At 39.3% G+C, this 21,490-nt stretch overlaps 1 protein-coding gene across 2 annotated transcripts in view; it reads right to left on the bottom strand.

Moving 5' to 3' along the window:
* LOC122808931 (octopamine receptor-like) overlaps positions 1-21,490 on the bottom strand; it is a 1,404,917-nt gene that overhangs the window by 744,253 nt on the left and 639,174 nt on the right. The window contains exon 2 of one of the 2 annotated variants that reach the window (XM_044080065.1): positions 17,921-18,212. In XM_044080065.1, the coding sequence (XP_043936000.1) occupies positions 17,921-18,195 (275 nt within the window). In that variant the 5' untranslated portion in view covers positions 18,196-18,212. Of the gene's footprint in view, positions 1-17,920; positions 18,213-21,490 lie in introns of those variants that run through there. The other variant, XM_044080066.1, reaches the window with a different exon arrangement.

The raw sequence follows: 21,490 nt of genomic DNA on the forward strand, positions 1-21,490 counted from the left end.
TCTGCAACAAACAACGTATTTGATCCCCCAGAAAAAAACATTCGGAAGATAACTGGATACAACAGCTTGACCCCCACACCTGGTTCTCAACATTCCTTGATCACTTGGACAGTTTTGTTTCTCTTCTGCCTTTTATACAGCAAATAATCATTTTCCACAAACTCTCTGTTGTCTCCAATTTTTAATACTTTTTCTTTCTCCCAAAAATTTGAAAGTATTAACTTTTTCTTATGGTATGATTGCATCTTTACTAGTACAAGTCTTGGCTGCTTTCTTATGGCCAGGTTTGGAGTATACACTCTATGTGCATTTTCGATTTAAAAATCCTGCTTGGAATATCAGTCTAGTTGCTTATTTATGCTTTCATAAAATCAATATAGTCTATTATTTCCAGTTTTTCTGGTACAGCAGAAAATATCAGGCTTTCTTTGAGTGCTCTGTCTTCTGACTACCATTTTTGAAACAGCCCTTTTTGAGTACTTTCATATTCAGGCAGCCTTTTCTTAATTTCAGCCTCTGATTTTTTGCAGTTTTATCAGGTTATCTAAATAACTAGTTAAAGCTTCTTGTATTTTTTATAGACTTTTATTTTGTGAATTGATACAGTCCTTTAGTGTTTCATTTATTTTAATCACCTCTGAGTACATTTCATTTACTTATTCCTCTAAATTACTAGAAGCCATCTCTTGTACCAAAGGTAAAGCTTGGACTACTTGCTGAACAGCTGCAGGATTATTTCCAGTCATTTTTTTCTCTTCACCTTTTCTAGCAGATGTTCCTTCAGGCCTTCTAAAATCTTCTCTGCTGGTGTCCAGACAGTGTACTTACTAGGCAGTAACTGAATTTTACTCAAGATGATATCATTACTAACTCTTATTTTTTAGTTTCTTTTTTCGTACTGGAAGAGATGAAATTAATCTGTTAATTAGTGTACAGCCATCTTGGAAGTCTGTTTCTATCTTATCTTTACACAAAATATCAGTGTGTATCTGTCTCAGATTAACAGAAGTAGATTATATCACAGGGATTTTTTTCCTCTTTTTTTGCAGTAAATATGTCTTCTTTTAACTCAAAACAAAAGGGCTAGCTGGGTTTGAAATGTTATTCAAAACTTAAAAACACTGCAAATGTTTCAACCAAATGGAAATTACGAGAACATCCCTCAAACTATACACAAAGAAAAGAAAAATACTGGAATAGCTAAGCGCTTTCATTCTCTAATATGACAGAACTTCATAAGAGCTAAACTAGACTTATAAAGTCCATTGAAATAGTGCCAAAATCACTTTATTAGTCAGCTTATTAATCAGATGACACAAGCTAAAACTGACTAAGCAAAATGTGTCAATAAATACTGTCAATAATTACTAAACTCGTTTTAGTAAAGGCAACATAAATTAAAACCATACTATTCAAATTCTCTGTGCTTTAAGCAAACATTTAATTTTAATATAGTCATTTAACCCAGGCTACTTATGAGCCAACATCTGTCAATCTCTCTTTTACTTACAGCTTCTACTCGTTTCTATCTATTTGAATGTTCTTTGTGGCAGGCACATTTTATATGAACTTTAACATACTCTGAAGTGAGGTTATATTCTAATAAGAGCACACTGATCTACAAACAAAAGTCATCACAAATTCCTTGTGCCTTGCAGTACACTTGGGAATACTCTTACAAGGACATTACCCACATCTTATTGTATGTTAATGCTTGCTTATTAAATGACACATAACTGATTTCAGACCTAAATCATGGAGCATTACTGTATTAACTGACTTGATCTCATATCACTACTTTTATAGTACAGATCTCCTTCATTATTACAAGTAGTTAGAGACTGTCACTTGCATGAATGATCCAAATACATGGACTGCAGCAGTGACAGATTATGTGTACTTTAGGACCCAGGATGTTTACAAACTGTGCCCCTCCAAACATTTTAGGACCTTGGCATAAATGCATATGTTCTTTTAGATTAACCTTCCTGATTGTTTAAATGTTTACTTACCTACCAGATTATTTTAAATTAAATTTCTTGTTTGATGCAACAACATTTGTTAGTATGCTCTTTAAATTTGTAGTTTTGAGCATTTTTCCAGAAGAAATGAAACAGAATTTACTAGCCAAAAATGACTGAGATTCAAAAACTTTGTAGCATAAGCAAAGCAATACATGATGGGCATATGAATGTTTTTAAATCCCTCCATTTCATAGAATTGGGTTAGTTGTGCAGCTAAACTAAATTGTATTATACCTAAATGCAATATAATTTAGTTTACATGAATACATATCCATAATATCCCCACTGTGTAAAGCATATAAAATTAAAAAAAAATGAGCATGTTCCATAGAGCTTTGCTGTGCTGGCACTTTTCTGAATCCCAGGGAATGAGAAAACAACCAGTCTCAGAACATTTCAACCATACAAGGCTACTCAAACTACTGTCATAATGCAACAATATCTGAGCTCATCAGTTACAGCTACTCTACTGCACAACACATGCCTGACTTTGAACAGTCACTTTAAAGTATTCCAATTTGTTTTGCACAAATACACATTAGTCCTGCAAAGATAGACTGGTGACTGTTTAACTTTATCAATTCAGCAGGATCGATCGGTTTTGTACACAGACATCCCCAAACCCAGCAATTATGGCCACACCATTGATTGTGTTGACTGTATACCTCTCAGATGTCTGTTTCAGAAAACTAGTCAGAATAATAATGAACTAGTCACAATAATAATGAACAAAGTAACACATTTGATGTTTCTTTTGCACAAATGTAAAGTAGCCACAGTAAAGTATTCCACCTTAATTCATACATGCACACTAGTCTTGCAAAGCAAATTAAAGGCTGTTTAAACCCGACTAGATGATAACAGCATAAGGTACTTTTATCCACTGACAGCCCTCATCCCAAACTACAATTACTGTCACTTTGTTAACCATATACACCTCTAACTGTTTTGCAGAAATAAACTGCATGTACTTACCAGTAGCTTTCAATTAACTACATGAAAATGCACACATTTAGCTAGCATCATAGCATAAGACTCAACCAGGTGTAGCATAGTTTAAAAAGAAGACTACTCATGATGAGAACATAAGAAATATTAACCACATGACAACATATGCTAGGTCAGTATGTACAGTCTTTACAAAAATGAAAGTCAAATGAATAATTTCATTATAAACAGAACTGTTACTAATGCAGATGTTGCTGTTGGCAAACCACTTTGCATTTCAGTGGATTTCATTTACAAATGCAGTGCTTTCTGCCCTTGAAGAATAAATGGCCTATCTTGCATTAAAAATAATGTGTTGGTATTATTACCATATCATTTTGTGAACTTGATTGTATATGCATCAGGAAATGGCTGCCACAAACTAAAGAAAAAGCATCCAAATTTCAACTAAATGCTGAAATCCTTTAAAATCAGATCTTGTAGATGAAAGTACATTGCAATAACATGCAAAAATAACTGGATAATGTATGCTGAAGATCAGGCAGTTCTGAATATCACTCCAATTAATGCAGACGACACTGACCTGACAATTGCTAACCATTTCACAGTTATGTTGGCTATAAAGAAGGCACTTGCAAAAATGTATTACTAAAATGTAACGTGTTTAAACTATATTGCACAATCCAGGCCTATCAATGAATTCATTCTTTAGGCAGTGAATAAAGAAAAACAATTAAACACAATATAGATGTCGCAGGTGCTTTTGTTTAACAACACACAATCATATCAAAATCAGAAATATTACTGCATATGACTTAATTTTGGGGAGCAGTTTACATGTTTGCAAGACACCTACAGCTCACATATTTAAATAGCTGGTGCACTGACAAAGGGTTCAAACTAAATGATAAAAAATGCAATATTGTTGCATATGGCAAACAAACACTTCACCCATCTTGTAGTATAGAAAACACCACACTCCAAAATGAAGATGTTGTGACAGACCTAGGAACATGGGTAGTTAAATCCTCCTCATTTGTCCATCATTTTTCAACAGTGGCCAGGAAATCCTTCTATCTGGTAAAGCTGGCCACAAAGTGTATTTTCTTTAAGTTCAAAGAGGTCCTGACTCCACTATTTTATGCACTGATTAGGTACATTATAGAACAGAATGTCTACTTTGGGATGTATCTTACTCAACATACAACTCTGTTAGTCAGACCCCAAAGGTTCTTGACATAAAATATCATGGGAGAAAAGGACCTGAACTATCAATCAAGATTGGAGGCCTTGCCCCTGTATTTGGTGTCATACATATTCCTTATGGGAGATTTCTGCCTTGCCTTCTGGACCATTAAGGATCTGGTAGTCTAAGACCTCTTATTTCTCCCAAATGAAACAGTCCTGTGAGCACTAGAACCAAAGATCTGAACCTGTTTTAGCAAATAAACAAGCAAATTGTTGTAGGCAGACTGATTTGTCATGAAATTACTACCGTTTCTGTGGAACAAACTTCTCCAGATGAAAGAATGTGCCACACTATCTTCCTTTAAGAAGGAAGTAGTTGGATGAGTATTCATAAATTCACTGCAGGTATGACTGCCTTATCACTTCCTGAAAAAGATGATAAAAGGAGTTAAGGTCTAACGATGGATACTGGCAAGGCATAAATGGCCGCATGGTCCAGCTGCCTTGTACATTCTAAGATTCCATGATTCTGTGAAGCTTGCTGCAGTGGGTTTAAGAGAGTGTGGCTTGACTGAAGGTAGCTTCTTAGGTTGTACATTGTTATTTTTCCATTAGTTTTATTGCTAGTTGTGAGAATGTTTCCTGATTAAATAGTTTAACAAGCTGTGCTCTCGGGGTTCAGAATTCGTTTTGATTAAGGTGACAACATTCAATATTTGTACTTAAATTAAGTTTTTGTGGTGCAGCAACAAGCTAATTTCTTTGCTTTCATGTCAAGATCAATGTCATACAATGAAATATATAGCATAAAAATGCAAAGTAATGCCAGCATCTTGTACTACCATCTTAGATATCAACATTTGATTAGACACAGGCAACTTAAGAAAAATAAAATGCCTTGGCATAAATACTTGCGCATCAAAATATCTCACTATACTAGAAAACATGCATCACCTTCACACGTTTCAGACAAAAACATTGGTAATTATATACAAAAGTATGTTTTTTTTCTGTTACTGTTTTTTCATGCAGTCAAATGCATTTCAGTTGCTTTGTAGCTAACTTAAAGAACTGATTTACCGTGCCATGACTTGCACATCTTGATGTTATGGTTTCCGGTCCACTTTCATCACACCAACTTCAAATTGACAAATACATAGATATACACATGCAGACATGTTCACCCCCCAAACACAAACAGATTGTGCTTTTCTGAGTTACAGATTTATGTTTTGGCTCAGTACTTCCTTACCAGACTTTGAGTATTAGACTTACAGTTTATGTCTTTGACAACAGACTGGCTATGGAAATTGTCAGCGGACCAAATACCAAAACACAGTCGATAGTATTTCAGATCGGGTCTATATTAGATGAACGAAAGTTCATCTTAGCGAAAATTGCAGAACTCGAAACTGCAATTGTGAGACTGCGTTACAGTGAAGATGGGAATATTTGCCCTTTCCTTACTATAGTGCGATCCCGGAGTTGGAATATATATTTAGCGGGAAGGGGGCACAGTCCCCCACAATTGCAGTTTCCAGTTCGTGGATTTTCGCTCATGTGAGCATTCGCTAAGATGAATCTACTTAATTTAGCTGCTCAGGCTTTTTATTACTATTTTTCCCTGGGTTTCATTTTTTTATTTAAGCTATACACCATTATTAAAAAAAATGAGAAGATAACTTTTGGAAATTGTTGTGTAAAAGCTGAGCTTTACTACTTTTCCAATACTAAAAACCACCAAAAAGAGCTGGAATGCGCACCAATTTCAAGACTTCAAGGCTTTAATCCAAAAAACTTTCCAACTTTAGCTACACGCCTTCGGAGGATACAGTGACCCTACTTCTTCAGAAAACCACGGCCAGTTTTCGAATGTGTCTAGTGCACCACCTGCTTGTCTTTGGAACATTCCACATTCCAAAGACAAGCAGGTGGTGCACTGGACACATTCGAAAACTGGCCGTGGTTTTCTGAAGAAGGAGGGTCACTGTATCCTCCGAAAGCATGTAGCTAAAGTTGGAAAGTTTTTTGGATTAAAGCCTTGAAGTCTTGAAATTGGTGCGCATTCCAGCTCTTTTTGGTGGTTTTTATCTGGTTTTAATTTTTTCTGAGTTTGCGTACTTTTCCAATACTGCTAACATATACCTATTAAACATTTGTAATATTTCACTGAGTGAAACCGAAGAAGTAGCATAATGATGAAGATATTATTTCTTTGGTGTTAAATGTTGCAATTGTTTACTTTAAATGAATGAATAAATGCTATGCTTACTCCATTCCAAAAATAATTTGCACTGGTGTGACAGAAGATGTTTGGATCCTAAGGCGCTAAACATTGTAAATTGCAGAAAAGAAAAACATAAACATGATCACCTACAGTACAAAGATGTGTTCTCATTGTAAATTGCAGAAAAGAAAAACATAAACGTGATCACCTACAGTACAAAGATGTGTTCGAAGTGGGTCCTTATTATATCATCAAAAGAACAGTTAATTGAACAGCATTTCAAACTGCATTTTGTCAAACATGCCATTCGTCAAACTGTTCTTACTGAAATCGCATTATGGTAGGGATCTGGAAATTTGCCCTTTCCCCCACTGTAGTGCGATCTCAGAGATGGTATATATAATTACTGGGTGTGAGGGGTTCAAAGAATGGCATTTCGTTGAAGTGACGGTTTGATGATATAATATAAACCCGTCCTAAGCAGCGCAAAGAACACAACTGTGCAAAATAAATAAATAAAAACTAAATAACTCAGATGATAAACAAAAAGAGACAAATGACTAAATAAATAATTATATAATGACTGGCCATTAACATTCAAAAATGGGCATGCTGAATGGTCAGCCCAACCAACGTACTCTTTGTAAATCATGCATATATCAGTGGAAAAAAGTCTGATCGCCCAGACTTTTTTCCATTACTATATGCTATAACTTTTTAAGTCTTCTTCTCTATAAAGAAAAAATAATAACAACATTTGAAATCTGGACAGTCCGGAGGTATGAGAGAGACAGCTCAAAGAAAATACTAGGAAAATCAGGACTGTTATTCAAAATGAAAGAAATGTACCTGATTTTCCTTGTATTTTCTCCATTCTGTCTCTTTTGTACCTCTAAAGTGTCCAACTTTCAACCTTATTAAAAAAAAAAAAAAAAAAAAAAAAAAAAAAGGGAGTAATGGAGATCTTCCTTTCTCTGTTGCCTCCTTTCCAAACACTGATATACTGTGTAAGTGTGGGAACGTAAGTCCCATACGCAAGCGCAGTACATAAAAAATGGAGCAGGGTATCCAATGAAAGTGGAAGAACACCACAAAGCCGTCAAAGACATTATTTAAGAAAATTATGTATTTTTTTTCTTAAATAATGTCATTGTACAATAGCAAAAACTAACTCTGTGGTGTGGTATATTGAAGATTTACCCAAGGTTGGCTTTGTTTAATCACCACACCAACCATGGGTAAATCTTCAATATACCACACCCATGTTGTCGGTTATTGTTATAGTAAAATAGTTTTCATGTCTCATTAGAAGAACCTATTCAAATCATTTAAGCATTTAACCTTTCTATGAATTAGTTGTTGTACCCTGAGGACATGTGACATTAAGTATAATTGAACATATTAGACTTACTGAATAAGCTGCCCTTCTATTAGATGAAGAAACACTGCACATGAAGCCCGATGAAATAAACAGGATGAGCGTTTTATTTGACCAACCTGTATGTGCACAAGTGAATAAACAGATGAAAGGAATCCAAAATAATATAGGGTACACCGAGAAAAGATGTTTAAAGGAAATATAGAAGGTGAATGGTGCACATGCAAGCTGGCAAGTGAATGAGTTTGTACAATCTGCAAAGTTATACAAAAATAAATAAAGCCTGCAGTAAACAGTCTGTAAAGTCATCAAAAAACAATATAAAGCTATCGGTGAGCAGGATGTTCACATGGCCAGCTCCAGAGTCACTGGCTTGGCAGTGCCAAATGAATATTCTTGACCAGTTCTGCATGTCGCAGATTCATTCTCTATTTGACTGGCAGCACTGTAGATAGCAGGCCACCTCCCTCCTCTAGGATAGGTGAACTGGCACTGATAATTCAGTCCCATCCTACTTTGTTGGTGTCTCCATTACCCAGACTGCTAACCAAACATAGGTTGTTTGGATCGCATTCAGGGCTTTTCCTCCATGCCATGGAGTCATCTATAGACTGTAAAATATAGGATAACATAGTTGCTTTATCAGATGAAATCAATAACACAGGTCATTATGGTTTCTCCTCACAACAGTAAAAGCTGAAAGTATTTTAGTTACAAAGCGTAAGAGTCTTTGCAAGAGTACAGCTAGTCTCTTTACTCCATCGATATTTGGGGCACATGTCACAGTCATTCTTTATACTGTATCTGGTTAAAGAGTTTACTACACATGATCGAAATTTCATATGACTGAAATTCATTTGACTGAGACTAGAACATCAAAAGTTCAAAACACTGAAAACTCATTTGACTAAAACTCATAACACTGACACATTAAAGTAAAAGGTATATGCCCTTTTCCCCACTGTAGTGCGATCCTAGAGTTAGTATATACAGTTAGGCGGGGTGTGGGGGGAGTGGCCCCCCCACATATGTTACACATTTTAAAACATACAGATGGACACTTATAACTGCAATGAGTAACTCTTTGCAGAAGACAATATATACCTAAACTATGTGGGGTGCTATGTTCCCCACACACCCCCTAGGGAGGGTAGGTGCTGGTGATGTCCTGGTTTAGTGAAGGGGGGACAGGGGGGTGAAGTTTTCACTGAACCTGTCTGCCAACAGGTTGGCTATATCTACAGTGCTTGTGTATGTGGTGTTACTGACCACCAGTTTAGAGCAGATGTTGGTGTTACCTTTAAGATTGCGGACATATGTGAAGAAGGCCTGTGATTGTCCTTAGTGGATGTGGCCAATTTAGTCTCATAGTTAGCCTTAGAGGATTTCACCAGTGACCTTTGCTTGTTCAGACAAAGGAGAGATTGCTTCCAATTTGGCACCTGCTCTTTCTTGGTCCTGGACAGCAATTTTTTCCTTTTATTATAGAGTTTGTTTATTACTGCTGTCCACCAGACAGGTTTACCTGTCAGGTACTGTTGACTCCATACAGCTATATAGGTGCTCATATTTTTTTTGGTGTAGGCTTGGACATTAGTGCTAGTTCCAACTGAAGGGATAGTGGCTGTGACACTGCTTATTGCTCTGAGGAGATTGTAGTCAGCTTTGGAAAAGTTTTTTTGTTTGACCCTAACATGGGGGGGGGGGGGTCAGGGGAGATGGTGACTTCAAAAGTGATTGCTTTATGGTCGGATCATACCAAGGAGGGTGACACTGTAGGGGTTTTACAACGGTTATGCATTTTGGTTAGGACTAGGTCCGGGATATTTTCACCTCTCATAGGGGTGTCGACCAGCTGATCTAATGCACTGGCACTGACAAAGTTGAGGAATCTCTGGGCATTGATGTTTGGGCTAGACTAGGTCTTCCACTCTATGATTGTGTAGTTAAAGTCACACAGGATCAGGGTAGAGGTTTGAATCTTGATGGCTTCAAGTAAGTCCAGATAGGTGGAGTGGGCATCCTGAGTCATGGCTGGGGGGTCTATGATTTGAATAGGTGTTTTGTCAACAGTTAACTGCACTTGGAGTGTCTCCTGTGTGTCATACCATTTGGCCACCCTGGAGGTGTGTATGTCTTTGATAAATATTGAAGCACCACCTCCTTTGGCTTTGTAGCCCTCCATTTGGGGTCTAAAGGTATGGTAGGATGAGTAACCTGGTAAGGCTGGGGTGCTCTCCACAGCTTTGAATCAGGTTTCAGTGACTGCACAAATGTCAGCATCCTCCAGGGCAAGGAATGCTTGCAATGAGTGCAGTTCCATGATAAGACTCCTACCATTCAGCAGCATGACCTTTAAATTTCGTTTAGAATTTTTCATGTTTGTAATTTTGTGCTCATGACTTTGCCTAAAAAAAGGCACTATGGGGGAGGCAAGAGGCTTTGCCAGAAGCCCGAAGCCCAGGGAAGACAAAAGCATCGTGGTCTGTCAATCATGTCCTCCCAGGCTGTCAGGCATTGGATCCCCATCGAATGACGCCAATGGTTAAAGTCCATCATTTTCTGTTTGTATCAAGCAGTTGCTACAGCTTAGGCCACACACAGAGTGCTACAGCTCTGAGGTTTGACTGCAAATGCAATACTGGCTTTTAAAACCTGGTATTGTGTTAAAGAGAGATCGGAATCAGCTGACTGTGCACCCAACACTTTATGCCCGGGGGATTTGCCCCTCTCACCCCTCTCTAGCTATGCTGTTTGTAAACTAGGAAGCAAAGAACTTTTACTTTCTTATCTTCTGTATTGTATTGTTTGAGGGAGAGGATTGCCCCATAGGTTCATAGGTTCATACTAGGCTATCTGCCCTAGGGCATTTATAAGCCTAGCCAGAGTGTGTTTGGCTTTCGCCACCCATTTTAAATTAATTTTGCTATGCCCTTTTTCGAGGTTAGTATACTGTGCCTCTAACAGTGACACAGAAGTGATACCCGGGGTAAACCTACGATCTCCCATCCACTCATCAAGATTCCTCTTGAAGAGAGTCTGAGGGACTCTGCCTAACCTGGACTGGGATTTTATTCCAGAGTGAAGGGAGCCTCTGGGTTATGAATCTGTCCCTCCAGCATGTCCTATTTATTTCAGTGCTGAGGTTCAAGTCTCTCGAGCACGTAGCTCGATGGGATTTGGATTTTCTGAGGTGCAGCATGTCCATTAATTCCAGGTTGTACATGACTTTATACATCAGGCAAAGATCGCCTCTGAGCAGGCGGTATGCCACTGAGTAGAGCTGGAGTTTCTTTAACCGGGCAGCATATGGCATCTGTTTGAGCCCTTTGATCCTCTTGGTGAGGTACTTTTGGGGTCTTTCCAGTTGCTGCAGGTGTCTGGTAAGGTACATCCCAAAAGGGGCATTGTACTCAATTATGGGCCTGATGAGGGATGAGTAAAGAGGCACGATGACCTCCCCTGATCTAGATGTGAATCCCTTCATGATTAGGTGGGCTATATAAAATGTTTTTCTAACCACTTTGGCCACGTGGTTGTCAAATGAGAGATTGCTATCAACTTGGGTCCCCAGGTCCCTAATTACTTCTTCTGTACTTAATGGATTACCACCTATGTGGTAATTTGTGGGCACTTTGTTTTTGCCAAAGGGGATGACTATACACTTTTTGGAGTTTAGCTTGAGGCCATGGCTCTGGCACCAGTTGTCTGTTTCTATGAGGCCCTTTTGGAGGATGCTTGTGTCGGCTGGAGAGTCGATTATGGCACCTAGTTTGCAGTCTTCTGCGAACTTGGTCAGCCACAGTCCTTCTGTGTTGGCCTGTACCTCCGAGAAATATATACCGAACAAGAGAGGTCCCAGGACTGAGCCTTGGGGATGCCACTTGTAACTGGTTTGGAGTCTGACATGGCTCCAGCAATTCTAACCAAGTGGGTTCTGTCCTTGAGCCAGTTTGCAACCCATCTAGTGACATAGGGGTTTATATTTAAGCTCATGAGCTTATCTATAATGCCCGAGTGGGGTATTGTATCGAAGGCTTTTGCAAGGTCCAGGTAGGCTGTGTGGACCACCTTCCCCTCGTCAATGGCCTTGGTGACTGTTTCAGAGAAATCAACCAGGTTTAAGAGGCAGGATCTGCCCTTAACAAAGCCGAACTGGGTAGGATCCAGTGTCTGTAGGTCCCCAATATCTTTAGTTATGAGGTCCATGATGATCCTTTCCATAGCTTTGCAGACCAAGCTAGTCAGGCTTATGAGGCGATAGTTTCCAGGATCTGTTGAGGCACCACCTTTGTGGAGAGGGACCACTGTTGCTGTACGCCACTCTTTGGGTACATATCCTGTAGTAAGGCTGAGATTGAACAGTAGTTTTATGTTTGGGTTTAGCTCTTCTTGGAGTTCATGTAGGACGCAGCCCGGGACACCGTCTAGTCCCACTGATGCTGTGTTTTTTGCTTTGGAGAGGGCGGCTCTTACCTGAGCATCTGAGATGTCAGGGGGGTAGCACTCTGCTGGGATAGATATTTGCCCTTTTGGTGGGGAGGGGGGGAGAAGTTTGTGCTGAACCTGTCAGCTAGGATGTTGGCAATGTCTGTGAGTTCGGTGTATTTTTTGTCATTTTGGACTAATTCTAAGCATATCTGGGAATTCCCACCCAGGTTCCTAACATAACTAAAGAAAGCCTTGTGATTATCCTTAGTGTCCTGTGCAATTCTTCTCTCGAAGCTGGCCTTAGACGATTTTATAAGTGCCTGTAGTTTTCTGCTAATACTGATCAGAGATGCCTTCCCTTTTTGGGATTTTGCACTATCATGTAGTAGCTTCCTCCTTCTATTGTATAGTTTGTTTATGGCTGGGGTCCACCAGACAGGACGTCTGCCTTTGGAGGATTGGGTCTTGGTTTTATTTGGGATTGCATGATCCATGCATTCCTGAAGGTGTTCATAGAATGCGTTTATAAAGGATTCTGTGGTCTGGGCCATATTTTCCACAGGCCCGGGGGCATTGAAGGATTCCACCTCGGTTTTGAGGAGTGTGAAATTTGCTTTAGAGAAGTTTTTCACTGTGGTTTTCTGGGCAGGGGTGGGGTCGGGATGTGAATATCCAGTGAGATTAGTTTGTGGTCTGATCTTACCAGTGAGGGATACACTTCTGGTCTGGAGCATAGATTCCCCATGTTGGTGATGATCAGGTCCAGTATGTTTTCCCCTCTTGTGGGAGTGGTAACAAGTTGTTCCATAGCATTTGAGTTTATAAATTCTAGGAACCTTTGGGCTAGGGTGTTGGAGCTAGAGTAATGCTCCCAGTCTATGTTTGGGTAGTTGAAGTCGCCCAATATAATGGTGTTTGGAGAGACCTTCATATTTTCCAGTGTTCTCAGGAAGGCCAAGTGGGGTTCCTGGGTTTGGGAGGGTGGTCTGTAGCAGGCTATAAACTGGAAGGCAGTTTTACCCACTGTTAGTTGCACATGGATAGTCTCTGATGCTTTGTGCTGTGCCACCAACCTGGAGGTATGGGTATCTTTGACGAATATCGATACTCCCCCTCCTTTTGTGGTTCGGTCCAAGTTTTGGGGCCGAAAAGCATGGTATGAGGTATAACCTGGTAGTGCTGGGGTGCTCTCGGGAGCCTTGAACCAGGTTTCTGTTACTGCACAGATATCGATGTTCTCCATGCTAAGGAGAGTTTCGAGTGCGTGCATCTTGAGGTTTAGACTTCTGGCGTTGAGTAGCATTACTCTTAGTTTCTTATCCCTTGTGATACCTATGGAGGTGGGTTTGTCTTTTGAGCCTTGCCTAAAAAAGGCACTATGGGGGTAGCAACAGCCTTTGCCAATATCCGAAAGCTCAGGGGTGACAGGTGCAAGCCGTCCCTAGCGAAGCATCGTGGCTTGTCAAGCATGTCATCTCAGGCTGACAGGCATTGGATCCCCTTTGAATGACACCAATACTTAAGCCAATTGTTGAAATTGATCCTCTTGTCTTCATATTGTGGCATCATTCTTGGTGAGGGTAAGATGCTACTCAAGGTCAGGGTCATACCGACCTGGGCTACATGCTTAGAGTGCTCCTCTATGTCTCTTTTCATGTAGTCCAGGGAGGTACGTCTCAGGTCATTCACACCAGCATGGACAATGACTGAGTCATATTTGTACTTGCCTTGGAGTGACCTGAGTGCTTGTGTTATGTGGCGGATCCTAGCGCCCGACAGGCAGCTCACCGTGACCTTCTCCTTGTTCAGCCTGGTGAGCAGGATGTCAGTGTGCCTGATGATAGAGTCACCTATTAAAAGTGTATCAGGTGTGTTGTTTAGTTTTAAGGTCTGTGACTGTTCGGCACACTGGCTTTGTGAGCTATGTGTTGCACGTGTTTTGTTTTGGGGTAGCGGTTGTGTGGGTGCCTGCTTTGGAGGTCTCTGCTGCTTAGGCAGATTTTTATTTAGAGCCTCCGAGTATGTTTTTGTGTGTTTATGTGTTTGGTTTGCTGTCGTGGTAGGTCTATGTGAGACTGGAATTGTAGTGAGTGTGGTTTCCTTCTCCTCCTGACTGGTTACGCCAGTACTGAGTTGAGAGAGCTTAGCCTCCAGTTTGGCTATATGGTTGCATCTCTCACATGTGTTGGAATTTGTTGGGAGGAGGAGAGGGTTGTCTATGTACATGAGGCAGTTGTAACATTGCCTCAAGATTCCCAGATTCACCAGCTGGACCGGAGAGGAGATTGACAACTGACCTTTGGACATGCTAGAATAGTATTGGGAATTCCTTTATAATTGAAAAAAGGGCCAGTGGGGAACAAGGTACTCAAGGGGAGTTTGTGAGGGTGTAGTGCTTTTAATTTTTTAGTGCTGACTTATATAATTGCTTTAGTGAGCAAGTGCCAGGTAACTTAAATGCAATTTGTTACAGGTAACTTAAATGCAAAAATGACAAACAGTAACTTTCTTTCAAGTGAAACAAGGAAATAAGTACAGTAAGCAATGCAGATATCACTAGGGATCCACAGAAGCACTGAAAAGCCGCGTTTTAGATGGAATTAGCGTTTCAGGGAAATAACAAGCAAACAAACAACAAGCATACAAACAAAGCTAGATTCAGCAGGCCTGAATCTAGTCTATGCTACAGCAAACAAGGTGTACCAATTTCAGTAAGAAACAGTTCAAATATGCAGGCACTATAAGCCTTTAACCAGAAATTCCCAGCTCAGAAGGGCAGAGTCCAGCCTCCTCCCACAAGAGTGCAGACCACAAACCTTCTTAATGTAAAATAACTGTCCTGAAGCCCAAGTGCTTAAACCAGAACTAATACACTTTTAGAATAACAGACACTGAGCCCTCAATCAGCAGTTCCCAACTTAGAAGGATGTAAGCTACCTGTCCTGCCACCACAGTGCAAGCCACAAACCTTCCTAATGTAAAACAACTGGTCTGAAGCCCAAGTGCTTAATCCAAAAGACTTAGAATGATAGCAACACTTTAATCAAGTTACTACCAAGCAGTAATAAATACAACTGAATACTTTAAAGAATGCCTGGATTAGTGCTCAAGTTATACAAACAAAGCTAGATTCAGCAGGCCTGGATCTAGTCTATGCTACAGCAAACAAGGTGTACCAATTTCAGTAAGAAGCAGTTCAAATATGCAGGCACTATAAGCCTTTAACCAGAAATTCCCAGCTCAGAAGGGCAGAGTCCAGCCTCTCCTCCCACAAGAGTGCAGACCACGAACCCTCTTAATGTAAAATAACTGGCCTGAAGCCCAAGTGCTTAAACCAGAATTAATACACTTTTAGAATAACAGACACTGAGCCCTCAATCAGCAGTTACCAACTTAGAAGGATGTAAGCTACCTGTTCTGCCACTACAGTGCAGACCACAAACCTTTTTAATGTAAAACAACTGGTCTGAAGCCCAAGTGCTTAAACTAAAAGGCTTAGAATGAGTTACACCAAGCAGTAATAAATACAATTGAGTACTTTTAAGATGACGCAAAAGCAAAATAAAGTAGGAAGAAACACAAATACAGTAAAAGCAGATAACATTTTTTTTTTCACAACTGAACTTCTTAGGTAACAGAAGGTTGAAACCTGAGACAGCTTTTAAGAAAGAAATCTCAACAGAACCAATGAGGTGCTTAGTCTAAGCTGTAGTCCAGGTGACCTCAGTCAGCCAATGACCTCAAACAATTCTCTCTCACTGAAATGCCTGAAGGCTTTGGCTAAACCAAGATGTCCCTGAATATGTGCTCAGACACACAGCCTCCACAAACACTAGGCCCAGATACAAGCCTGAATATGGAAATGCTACAAATATCCCAACTACTTAGAACAAACTGCAGAAATGTTTCTCACAGCTGAAAAGCAGCAGTGAGCCTTTAAATGAAAGTTTTAAACAGTTAAAGGCGCCTCTAGAAAAAAGAGTTTAACTGCAACAAGTTATCAGAAACAAACAACCCAACAGATTCTTAATAAAAGTGGACAATTTCCAGTTAATATCTCACACACAGTGAAACTAGCTAGAAAAATACACAGTACACAAAGTGCTATAAATAACAAAGAAATAAAGAACAAAATAAACAAAAAGCAGGATACTTAATGTTATATATTATAGCTCCAAGTTTCCTCAGTGTCCTTCCTTCGATTAGCTCAGTGTGAAACATATTACTTATGTTATTTTAACAAAATGGGATGGTGATGGTAAGGGTCAATATTAGAATGGTGTGACTAAGTGGATAATGTGTAGCATAATAAACCCTCTTCAATTATATATGAGCAGCTATGGCAACTAAATGTTAACAAAAAGTTGCTGAATTCCGCCTGCACAGCTAAAATGCAGATTCACTGCTTCACTAACAAGTGGTTACAGCTGCAGTGGGTCCAGGGTAGCATGCAGAGAGCTACTCCATATCTGGTCCTGCTAGGAGGCAAAAATACCAAGGGGGATTGATCAGAGTGACCAATTCTGAAAGATGTGTGTCACATATAAGAAGGGGAAGAGCTGAAAGGGCTAGTAGTAAAAGATGTATAATGTTGGCAATCAAAAAATAGACATAGTGGATAATGGGAAAAACATACAAATGACCTGTGACAAAGCCATGGCTTAAAACACAATGCCAAGAATTGCATTATAGTACCTTTTGGGAAGCTGGCCAACCTAGGAAAGTACATCATCAATAAAACACTCCTAAAAGTTGACTCACAAGTCAGGGATGTGAGAACACATGAAGACAGTAACCTAGCCTTTGATCAACAAGTGTCCAAGATAGTGAGGAAATCCTTCTGTGCTGCTTAACTTATAAGTAAGGGCATGGCATCTAGGTCTAGGGAAGTTATTGTACCACTATAAATGCAATGCTCTACTTAGATCACTTCAAGGCTCCAACTCTATAAGCAGTCTCCTGCAGACTACTGACAGGTAATCTATACCTGGCATACAAGGCATCACTGGACCCTGCTCTGATCAACCTTTTCCACATTCACAAAACAAACAACATCAGAACTTCTAGATTTAAAGACCTAACCTTTGGTTCCAACATAAATAGGACATGCTGGAGATTCTCTGGAATAGGCTCCATGTGAAACAAAGTCCCTCCCTAACCCTATTTAAGCGTAACTTGTACCATTGGATGGGAAACTGAAAATTCACCCATGGTCTGGCACCTATGCCTCTGCTAGACAGAGGCAGACAGTAAATTCTGTATTAACCAACAATCACCCCCTATATAAATGTCTAACACATATAACCTGTGGAACAAATTTGGGTTGCACAACTAGGTTTGTAAAGGCTCTAGAGGTTGATACCTAGTATACACCTATGAACCTATGATATAAATTAAGAATACGGACTAATATTTTCAGAAGCAGACTTACAATAATTATTTAATCATGCATCATGCAGCATCAGTTATGACATTTAAACACATGAAAAATGTCATCCCAAAGGAAAAATAGGTCTTAAAATGACCTTGCAAAATAAATATTTAAAATGGTATTGCTAGCTTCATACAAAATAACCAAGTGTTGATATCATAATGTGAGGTATGTACATGAAAAAATAGTAAATGCTCCTGCATTCACATTCATTAAGTCTGAAATACAGTTTATTTTCAGTAGACTTCAATGTTATTTGACAGTACATAAGCTAGACATAGCAGCATCCTTACCTAAATGGCATAACTAAACAAGCCACTAACAGATCTGCAGCTGCCAAAGACATGATAAACATGTACGTCACAGTTCGTAGTCTCTTCTCAACAACAGGGCACATGAATACCACAATATTTCCCAGGAAGGTAACTAAGTCAATCAGAGTTAGGAGAATACCCACGGCTATCTGCTGTGGGGCTACCTCTTTTCCAGTGTTGTTTACTTCTCTCCCTCTTACATAGGACAGTATGGAACAGTTAGTGATGGCAGATGTATTGCTGTCAACTAGCATTTTCCTCCAAGGAACACCTGCAGTAAAATAGATAAATAAACAGACAGATAAATTACAAATTTGACTGGGTTATATTTTTTTCATATATGTATCATAGAATGAGTTTTATGAGTACTTAAGAAAAAGATCTCCCTGTCATCACAACTGAAGACCTCAAACTGATATGGTCAAAAGTGGAAATGTAGCTAAAAATAATAAATGTTTTACACATTTTCCCCACTCTTGGATTACTAAGTGTAATAACTCCAAGGTTACACTACCTTAGAGATAGAGGGAATAACTGGATTTGCAGTAAAAACAAATATTACCATTACTCCCAAGTAATACACTGTTACAGTCAATATAATTAGCTGTCAGGGTTGTTAGGTCAAAGACACCATATGGGAGATCCTGAGGGGGCACAACCCCTTATAAAAAAAATTCCAGCTTACAGTCCTTGTCTTCAGTTTGTACCTTACCTGTTTTATATGCATTTATTTATATAGATTTGCACACTGATGGTATGAAGTATACATGGATTGTGTAGTTATAACCATGGGGTTACATCAACAACATGAGTGAGTGGGTGGGTGGGTGGGTGGGTGGGTGAGTGAGTGAGTGAGTGAGTGAGTGAGTGAGATAGCCTTGTTCCAGCTTTTACTTGCTTACCCCTTTGGCCAGTGAAGAGGGATGAACATGGGAAAAGTTCTCAACAGGTACAGAGATAAATAGGCATAGTTACAGTAACTCAGATGGTTGGCATGCAAGGTGGGGGCTACAAAATGTAATAAAAGAAAAAAACTGTCAGCATAAAATACTACTAGACTCAACAAAAGAACACAAAAGGAACTATACACTTACTGATGTTATTCTCTTAACATCTTTGACTTCAATCTGATGTCTTTTGTTATGAGCAGAATTACAAAGATATTGTCTTATGTGCCCGAGTTACATGTCTAATATAAAGTTAAGTATGGGAAGCACTTATTCCTTTCACTAACTTTTAAACCAAATGTAAGCCAAATATCCTGGCTGACTTAGAGCACTGGCTTGCTAGACATTTAATTTGATATATTTTACTAAGAAAAGCATGCCTCAGGAGCAAAATCATTAACTGAAGGTTATGCAAACTGTTTCTTATGAGATGTTTGGACTACTTTACTGCAGTGGTTAAAATGTTAAATAAACACTTTTAAACTGCAAAAACAAATTTGGAAATGCAAAAACTTCCTGGGCTGTTTTGCTGTATAACAATATACAAATCTTATCAATGCAATTAGATTCTCTAATGCAGGATTCACCACACATTTACAGATTTCATTAAATGCATCAGTTATGGCAAACAAATGCACACATATACAATTGGGACATAAGCTAATATGAGCAATTTACTCACTGCAATCAAAATACTGTGTAATCACGTAAGGTAATTTTTCATTTTTAACTTTCACTTGTGCTATTAACAAGTTATCCGGTTTTGTTAACTAATACTTCCCTGTTCCATTTATAGTATCCTACTTTATAAACCAAGATTCATGAAAAGTACAGTTTTGTAAGTTGAACATACCATAACAGTAGATGTTTGAATGAACACTACTGCAGTAGCCTTAGCTATATGGGTTATCTTCTGCCAAGAATATTAACAGCCGGCTAGCTTCCAAAGCTTCAGGGTGCCTTTCACACACTCAAACTGTCAAGCAGCACTAGTTGAGATGGCTAAATGATACATTTGGGCGTGAAGTCCTTTAGAGCTTTCCTGCCAGCAGAGAGAGGGGTGCTGACCTCTGAATGGACAAGGCTAGAAATAACGGAAAAAAAATGTCCACACCCTGGCATAAAAAACACACCAAAAAAGAAGGGGGGAGGAGGGATGGAGGGACGGAGTGGCTACTGCAGCAGTGATCATTCAAACATTTTACTGTTATGGTACGTTCAACTTTCACAACTATAGTATGTTCTTCATATTGATCACCGCTGTAGTATCCTCGGCTATATGGGTAGATTACCATAGCTAACTATATTTGTGGAAGGACAGGGGTCCAGGAGCTCATGGAGAATGATCTTAGTAAAGCATGATATAGACTTAGAGAAGGAATCCATTTTATAGTGCTTTGTAAAAATATGTACAGAGGACCAAGTGACAGCTTCTAGAATACTTCTAGAATCCAAGGCTTTCCAAAAAGCCATAGAAGAATCCAAGGTCCTGGAACAGATTTGTCATCGTGAGTATAACAAAAGGTAATAGCCTTAAACAATCATTTGGAAATAGTCTGTTTTGTCACCGGTTGTCCCTTCTTATCATCTTCACAAGAAATGAGCAAATGATCCATTGATCTGAAAGATTTAGTTCCGTCAAGATAGTATCTGAGTTGTCTGTGGACATCCATGGTATAGAGTATTCTTTCTCCCTCATTTTTAGGTTCAGGAAAGAAAATGGGGAGATGGATAGTATGACAAAGTAAACTCGTATACCACTTTAGGCATAAAAGAAGGATGACTTCTCAAAGAAACCCTGTCCTTGTGGAAAATGAGGTAGGGTTGACTCACCATAAGAGCTTGTAACTCAGACACCCTTCTTGTGTCAGAGCAATCAATAAAACTGTTTTCCATGTTAAGAACTTCAGATCAGCCAGATTAGCTAGTTCAAATGGATCAAGTGTTAGTTTCGCTAACATAAAGTTAAGATCACAAGGAGGGGCTACCAGTTTACTTGGAGGCCTCTTATATAAAACCTCTTTCATGAACATTTTGACATGTGACTGCCTTAAAAGAGGAGGATCCATTGGCAGACATGCTGAAATGGATGATAAATGAACCTTTATATATACACTTCTCTGGTAGCAGGCTTTCTTGCCTCCATTAGTAGCTGCTGCATGTCCTCAAAAACAGATTCCTAAAAGGAATTAAGACCCTATCATCCAGGCAGTCAACTGAAGATAATTGATGTTGGCTGTATCAAGCATCTCTGTTCTTATGAGAGTAGATCCATTTTGTGAGGAAGCTTGTGGTAATTGTCCCTGGTCATTTCCAAAGGAAAGGAGAAACATGGTTGCCTGGGCCAGAAGGGAGTCACCATAATGATCTTGGGGGATTCCTTCAAAATCTTCATAAGTATCCTGGATACTAGTGGAAAGGGTGGAACGGCATACAGGAACATTCCTTTCCAAAGAAAAGAAAAGACACCTGTCTTCCAGGCTTTTTTGCATGGAGTTCTAGAAGATAATTTTGCCAGTTGATTGTTCAGACAGATGGCAAAGAGGTTTTGTTTGAGGAACTCCCCACAGATGGATCAAATCTTGGAAGACCCCCGGATCTA

This window comes from Protopterus annectens, chromosome 8.part0, assembly GCF_019279795.1.
Source record: "Protopterus annectens isolate FY-2018-M chromosome 8.part0, PAN1.0, whole genome shotgun sequence".
In the NCBI taxonomy this organism is placed as follows: domain Eukaryota; kingdom Metazoa; phylum Chordata; order Ceratodontiformes; family Protopteridae; genus Protopterus; species Protopterus annectens.